An 8,017-nucleotide genomic window follows, 5' to 3' on the forward strand; every position below is an offset into this window, starting at 1 on the left:
TGTCCCCACGTGTGTATTGGCGATTTCTCTTTGTCTTGAGAGATAATTGAATTACTCCTCGGCTGTCTCCAGGACAGAAGACATTGTTTAAAACTATGTGTTCTCCTGCCTTGATAATTACATCAACCCATTGTGTAAGGTAATTGTATCACAGGCAGTGGGAAGGATTTTGTATGGGAGTGTTTAAACTGTAAAGCTGTAAAGGATTGGCTACTAGGTCATGTCCTCAGTTCCCAACCAGGTCAACAGGGGTGGTAACCTTGTTGGAAAATGTGTATAAGTCAATGCTTGTGTGTTCAATAAAGAGTTCCTGTTTTACATTCAACATAGAGCCTCGTCTCATGTGTATGGGGATTGCTATACGTGTATACTCCCCTGGCTATAACTCCTAGCTCTTGTAAGAGCTGTTCCTGTGGTGATTCTGGTGTAGAGCGGAGTGCTTGGAGTCCTCGGGAAGCACTAGGAGCATCTATCAACGGAGGTACCCGGTCGGGGTGCCAGGAGATCCGTTACATTGGTGGTAGCAGTGGGATGGTGTCCTAGTGCGAGGAGGAGCAGCTCGGAGACACCTTTGTGGAACATATTGAGGGCAACGCTAGTATCCGTACAGCGCCCCTGGCTACAGCACAATGGAAACAGCAGTGGAGTACGATGAGGGTGTCATGGATGACCGAGATACAGCCCGCAAAGGCATCTGGTACCAGGCACTGGGTATTGTGCAGTATCTGCGGGACGAGAGACTCCCCACGGAAGCCCATCGATTGCAGAAGCGAGTAGCCCTGCGGATGCCCTTCCTGGGAGAGCAGCCCGGGAGGAATGAGTAAAGGAATTGGAACACCTAGCATGGCAGGAGCTGTGGCTGGAAGATGCCTACCAGGCGCTCTGGTGGTATGGGGCACAGTACCTACCCAGGACAGCTGAGCATGCCAAGCCAGAGGGAGAGGAGTTTGATGGTCCTGGCTTGTTATGGGAGACTTTTTCATGTCCTAAGTTCCCAACCAGGTCCACGGGGGTGGTAACCTTGTTGGAAAATGTGTATTAGTCAATGTTTGTGTGTTCAATAAAGAGTTCCTGTTTTACATTCGACATAGAGCCTCGTCTCATGTGTATGGGGATTGCTATACACTGTATACTCCCCTGGCTATAACGCCTAGCTCTTGTAAGAGTTAGGAGATCCGTTACAACATCTATCCAGATGGGAAAAGGCCCAGTTAAGTAGTCATACTATCTATAGGCTTTCCAAGAACCTTCATTATTATTTTTTTTCTTCTCGATTACCTCAGATAGTTTCTGGTCTTCAGCTTTTTTAATCCATATGATCTTCTTATTTTCTTCCATGTTCAACCAAGTGGACTCCATGCACGTGATAGCTTTAGCTCGGTTATTCTAAAATGTAAATGTGAAGACAATATGGCAAGAACAAATAGCCTTTGAGGGTCACTAAGCTTTAAAACTTTGACCAGCCTGACCCTCCTTACCTTAAACCGGGCCAGGAAGTCTCCAATTACAGTCCGCTGCCAGATTTCTTCAGCTGTTTTTGGTGTTTCAGGGACGTCTGTTTTCTTTGTAGCCTGCATGAGGTCTGGGTGCTCCTCCCTGTGAACATTAGTGAGGATCAGATGGTGAACTCTTAACTATCCAGAGATACCTCCACATGACCCACCTGAATTTTGCCAGGTTCCTCTTAAATTCTTGCTTCTTTCTCTGGTAATCCTGACTATATTTCATCTGGAAAGGAAATGGGGTGGATATATTGGGTCAAACCAGAGTAACAAATCTGCCCACATCTACACAAGCCCGCCACTTATCTAGGAATCTTAAAATACCTTCCTTTTCTCTGGTAACTCTTTATACTTTTTGGACAGCATCTTGGTTAGGTCCACGTTGCCCATCTCTGGATGTAGCTTAGCGTATTTGGCCCTGTTCTCCACAAAGTAGCGCATATAGGATGTGAGGGGAATCTTGGGGAATTTGGGGTGTTTCTGAAAAGTAATATTAAGGGTTAATATGTCTTGCAACATTGGGGCCATGGCTTGGAATTTGAGCAAGTCACCATCAGACCAGCATTTGATGACCTACACCGCTACTGACCTTCAGTTTTTTTCCTTTATATTTGTTCTTCACATGTTCTTCTGCACTTTGAATAACTTCTGAGAGAGTGCGGAACTTCCTCACCTAAAGGGATACAGGGGGAGCAACAATGTTTGTTAGTAAATTGCCTGTAGATATTCATTATACAGAATACTAACTAGCCTGAAGCACATTGCTCCAGAGTCTAGATTCAACGCTGGCATTCTGGGAAGTCATACAGGAAGCATAGTGCCTTCTGCTGGAGTCTTACTAAGGCTATAATGACAGAACCTCTAGCTGGCATCTACCAACCTAACATAACTGCTGTAAATTAGACTACAAGGAGGAAGGTACCATCACCCAGGAAAATGGTGGCCTCCATGATGTTCATTGGCAGAATGTCAATGTGAATAGGCATCAGCCACAGTACGGAAATATGTAGACTACGAGGCCTCATGCACACGACCGTAGTTTTGGTCCGCATCCTATGCACATTTTTGTGGATCGGACGCAGACGTATTCATTTCAATGGGGCCACAAAAGATAGACAGCACACAGCGTGCTGTCTGCATCTGTATGTCCCTGCCAAAAAAAGCAGAACAGGTCCTATTGTCTATTTTGCAGACAACAGGCATTTCTAACAAAGGGGAGGACATGAGAATCCGCTAAATGCGGAATGCGCACAGCCAGTATCTGTGTTTTTCGGACTGCATGAGGCCTAAACCACATGAGCTGGCACAACCTCTCACCTTAGTTGAGATCTCAATCCACTTTTGACGACACACGGGTCCCGTATAATTCTTGAAGGCCAGCTTGTTCCAGTCAAGTTGAGACTCTGTGGTTTTGAACTTTAAACTGTCCTGGCTGGGCAGAATGGACTTCATGGTTTCCAGGAGAGTGAGCATGTCCTCCTGGGACCATTGATCTGTCAGGGAACCGAGACAATGTAGAGAACAAGGCTGGCGGTCAGGGCCGGCGTTAGGGGCGGAAAACTGGGCAATTGCCCAGGGCACCCATTGTCTAAGCGGGCCCCTACTTCAGTGCTGCTGTTCAGCTGAACATCGAGGAAGCAAACGGGCGGACAGCTGAATAGCTGCACTTTACAATGCAGTTTAAGGTCCCCTCCCTCACATTTAAAATAAATCGTTACCACAGTGCTGACAGGACCTGTGAGGCTCAGCTGAGGACCTGCGATGACCTCACCATCATGTGACCAGAACAGGAGGCGGAGCTCAGCAGAGAAGAGGGGATGAAGGACATGTGATGACCTCACCATCATGTGACCAGGAGGCGGAGCTCAGCTGAGAAGAGGTGATGAAGGACCTGTGATGACCTCACCATCATGTGACCAGAACAGGAGATGGAGCTCAGTAGTGCAGTAAAGTGAAGAAGAAGAAGACCATCCAAGCATGTGAAGAAGTATGGATTCAATGTAATTGCCAGGGAAATGCTGGGAGTTGTAGTCCTCTCCCCTTATACCTCCTTTTATGTAATATCAGAGTATATTACAAGAACAGGTATGACGAGAGGACTAAAACTCCCAGCATGTCCAGATTTTTATGTAATATCAGAGTACATTATAAGAAGAGGTATAAGAGGAGAGTACTACAACTCTCAGCATGTCCATGCCATTATTATATAATATCAGGGTACATTGCAACACCCTGGATATGCTGGGAGTTGGATACCTTCTCTTATAATGTACTCTGATATTACATAATAACTGCTTGGACATGCTGGGAGTTGTAGTCTTCTCTTATACCTCCTCTTGTAATGTACTCTAATAATACATAATAACGGCTTGGACATTCTGGGAGTTGTAGTCCCATCCTCCTATACGTCTCCCTGAAATGTTCTCTGATATTAAATAATAATGGCTTAGCTATGTTGGGAGTTATAGTCCTCTTCTGTTATAACTCCTGTAGTAATGTGCTCTGAATTAGGCCTCATGCACACGGCCATTTCAGACAATGGCCAAACAACGGTTCCTCAATATGCGGGCATTGGCCGTGTGCTCCCCGCATCACGGATGCAAACCCATTTACTTGAATGGGTCTGCAATCTGGAGCTGTGGTGAGGAACAGAGGCACGAAACCCCACAGAAGCCCTACGGAGGGCTTCTGCAGTGTTTCTGTCCGTGCCTCCGCACTGCAAAAAAATTGAACATGTTCTATTTTTTTGTGGAGCGGACGGATCACAGACCCATTCAAGTTAAATGGGTCTCGATCCGTCCCGACCGCCACACGGACGTTGCCTGTGCATTGGGGTTTGCAAATTGGGGCCCCCAAAGCACGGAACGGCCGCACACCGGCTGTGTGCGTGAGGCCTTAGGGCCAGGATGATGGATAAGGGAGGGTAGTCATCCGCCTAGGGTGCCATTTCACTACCCATAAAGGGGTGCGCACCCATAGCGGTCCAACATCCAGGGCTGTGGAGTCGGTAGAGAAATGCTCCGACTCCTCAGTGTTTGGTACTTCCAACTCCTGTGTCTTTAATATGCAAATGTATTTGGGTAGGGGCATTTATTGTAAAACATGATTTCCCCAGTAGAATCCCATAGTCCTGTTTAAAGTTTAAGCGAACAATCTGAGTTTACACGTTTTTATCGCCTTAGCTGAATGACGGCAGTTTTTCTGATGGTTTACAGCTTCTGTCTTGAACTATTGACCACCCTTTCCCGTCACTGATACCAGTGTCTCTAGTCCTGCAAAAAACATATTTACTTGATCAGTTATCAGTGTGAGGCGAGGCTAACCATGGGCGCTGCGTTCCTTGTAACAGCGGAACACAACACAATGGAAAGTATAAGTGTTGCCGCTCCTTAACTGTGCGTGAAGCATATGAAAAGCATGCTCCTTCACAGTCACTTAAAGGGCTTCTGTCACCCCACTAAACCTTTATGCCTACATAATCTAATTAATCATTTTGGTCCAGTAGATTTTGTTTAAAACAAGCTTTTAAAATATGCAAATTACCTTGCTACCAGCTTACCTTCCGTTCCTGTGAGCGCGCGCGCCTGTGTGCGCGCGTTCACAGGAAATCTCGCGTCTCGCGAGATGACGCATATATGCGTGACTGTGCGCAGGGCTGCTGTCACCCCACTAAACCTTTATGGCTACATAATCTAATTAATCATTTTGGTCCAGTAGATTTTGTTTAAAACAAGCTTTTAAAATATGCAAATTACCTTGCCAAGGTGGGCAAAGGGGCACATATTCCAAAGAGCACCTTTCGGATTTCACAGGCCATTTTTTACAGATTTTGATTGCAAACTTCTTCTCACACATCTGGGCCCCTAGAATGCCAGGGCAGTATAACTACGCCACAAGTGACCCCATTTTGGAAAGAAGACACCCCAAGGTATTCCGTGAGGGGCACGGCAAGTTCCTAGAATTTTTTATTTTTTGTCACAAGTTAGCGGAAAATGATGATTTTTCTTTTTTTTTCTTTTTTCCTTACAAAGTCTCATAGTCCACTAACTTGCGACAAAAAATAAAAAATTCTAGGAACTCGCCATGCCCCCTCACGGAATACCTTGGGGTGTCTTCTTTCCAAAATGGGGTCACTTGTGGGGTAGTTATACTGCCCTGGCAATTTAGGGGCCCATATGTGTGAGAAGTAGTTTGAAATCAAAATGTGTAAAAAATGGCCTGCGAAATCCGAAAGGTGCACTTTGGAATATGTGCCCCTTTGCCCACCTTGGCTGCAAAAAAGTGTCACACATGTGGTATCGCCGTACTCAGGAGAAGTTGGGGAATGTGTTTTGGGGTGTCATTTTACATATACCCATGCTGGGTGAGAAAAATATCTTGGTCAAATGCCAACTTTGTATAAAAAAATTGGAAAAGTTGTCTTTGCCAAGATATTTCTCTCACCCAGCATGGTTATATGTAAAATGACACCCCAAAACACATTCCCCAACTTCTCCTGAGTACAGCGATACCACATGTGTGACACTTTTTTGCTGCCAAGGTGGGCAAAGGGGCACATATTCCAAAGTGCACCTTTCGGATTTCGCCGGCCATTTTTTACAGATTTTGATTGCAAACTTCTTCACACACATTAGGGCCCCTAGAATGCCAGGGCAGTATAACTACCCCACAAGTGACCCCATTTTGGAAAGAAGACACCCCAAGGTATTTTGTGAGGGGCATGGCGAGTTCCTAGAATTTTTTATTTTTTGTCGCAAGTTAGTGGAATATGAGACTTTGTAAGAAAAAAAAAAATTAAATAAAAATCATCATTTTCCGCTAACTTGTGACAAAAAATAAAAAGTTCTATGAACTCACTATGCCCATCAGCGAATACCTTAGGGTGTCTACTTTCCGAAATGGGGTCATTTGTGGGGTGTTTGTGCTGTCTGGGCATTGTAGAACCTCAGGAAACATGACAGGTGCTCAGAAAGTCAGAGCTGCTTCAAAAAGCGGAAATTCACATTTTTGTACCATAGTTTGTAAACGCTATAACTTTTACCCAAACCATTTTTTTTTTTTTGCCCAAACATTTTTCTTTTATCAAAGGCATGTAGAACAATACATTTGGTGAAAAATTTATATATGGATGTAGTTTTTTTTGCAAAATTTTACAGCTGAAAGTGAAAAATGTCATTTTTTTGCCAAAAAATCGTTAAATTTCGATTAATAACAAAAAAAGTAAAAATGTCAGCAGCAATGAAATACCACCAAATGAAAGCTCTATTAGTGAGAAGAAAAGGAGGTAAAATTCATTTGGGTGGTAAGTTGCATGACCGAGCGATAAACGGTGAAAGTAGTGTAGTGCAGAAGTGTAAAAAGTGGCCTGGTCATGAAGGGGGTTTCAGCTAGCGGGGTTGAAGTGGTTAATGTGTCCGTTTTGCGGTAACGTGACGCAATTAATGATAACTTTTTGTGATTGGGACATTTAAACTTGCTTTTTTAATTCCAATTTAAATTTTTGCTGACTCCAACTCCAGGTACCCAAACTTGACTCCTGGACTCCGACTCCACAGCCCTGCCAACATCACAAGCCTGAGGCATTAGAACAGAGCAAGAAGCCGCAATGACATCACTGCAACCTCCTGTTCTGAGCACTCCCGCCGATCAGCTGTTTGAGGAGACGGCATGCGCTGTGTGCCCGTGCCATCTCTCTTCCTGCTCTGCTGCTGTATGTCTATGGGACAGCAGCAGTGAGCAGCACGCACCATCATCTCAAACAGCTGATCGGCGGGGGTGTCGGACTGTGTTTTTAGCACATTACAAGATGTGGGCCCCCTCTTGATTTTACCCAGGGCCACATTTTGTCTAAAACCAGCCCTGCTGGCGGTGGACTGGAGAAGGAGATTAGGGTCAAAGCCAAAGCCTACCTTCTTTGCCTTGATCACTAGGGGCAGCCATGCTGGTGTTGGGTTGTTCGTCACCAACTTCCCTGTTCATCCTTTACCGGGCAGAGTCCAGGAGACTCTGTAAGATGGAAGATGCCAAGTTAGGAGTGGAGGTATGGGCACACAACACACCACTATCTGTCTATATAAACTCAAGGGATATCAATCACCCATGTATCGCCACCATGTGACCACAGCGCCCTCTGCAGGTACATGGGGATGTGCGTCATGTTGTACAATGACAAGCTGGGTTTTCCAGGACCTTTCATGGTAGAAAATCTTGCCCCAATATTACGGCAACTACAGACATCCTTGATATTCTCGAAGATCTTCAAAAACCTGGCACAGCAGAGGGTTGGAGAGCTGGTGAGTATGTGCCCTTCCCCCCAGTACAATACACAGTGAGGTATAAGTATGTGCCCCCCCTCTGGTATAATACACAGTGAGGTATAAATATGTGCCCCCCCCCCTCTGGTATAATACACAATGAGGTATAAATTTGTGCCCCCCCTCCAGTATAATACACAGTGAGGTATAAATATGTGCCCCCCCTCTGGTATAATACACAGTGAGGTATAAATATGTGCC

General features: G+C 45.2%; 1 protein-coding gene across 1 annotated transcript; it reads right to left on the bottom strand.

Moving 5' to 3' along the window:
* Positions 1–1,178: 1,178 nt before the first annotated feature.
* LOC122939443 (nucleolar transcription factor 1-B-like) lies at positions 1,179–7,442 on the bottom strand. The gene is made up of 9 exons (XM_044295513.1): positions 7,412–7,442; positions 2,820–2,995; positions 2,092–2,175; positions 1,827–1,982; positions 1,664–1,728; positions 1,509–1,596; positions 1,461–1,478; positions 1,279–1,386; positions 1,179–1,187 (listed from the first exon to the last, which is right to left on the bottom strand). The coding sequence occupies exons 1-9, from the start codon at positions 7,440–7,442 to the stop codon at positions 1,179–1,181; spliced, it is 735 nt and encodes a 244-aa protein (XP_044151448.1).
* Positions 7,443–8,017: the final 575 nt, after the last annotated feature.

Source organism: Bufo gargarizans, chromosome 5 (genome assembly GCF_014858855.1).
Source record: "Bufo gargarizans isolate SCDJY-AF-19 chromosome 5, ASM1485885v1, whole genome shotgun sequence".
In the NCBI taxonomy this organism is placed as follows: domain Eukaryota; kingdom Metazoa; phylum Chordata; class Amphibia; order Anura; family Bufonidae; genus Bufo; species Bufo gargarizans.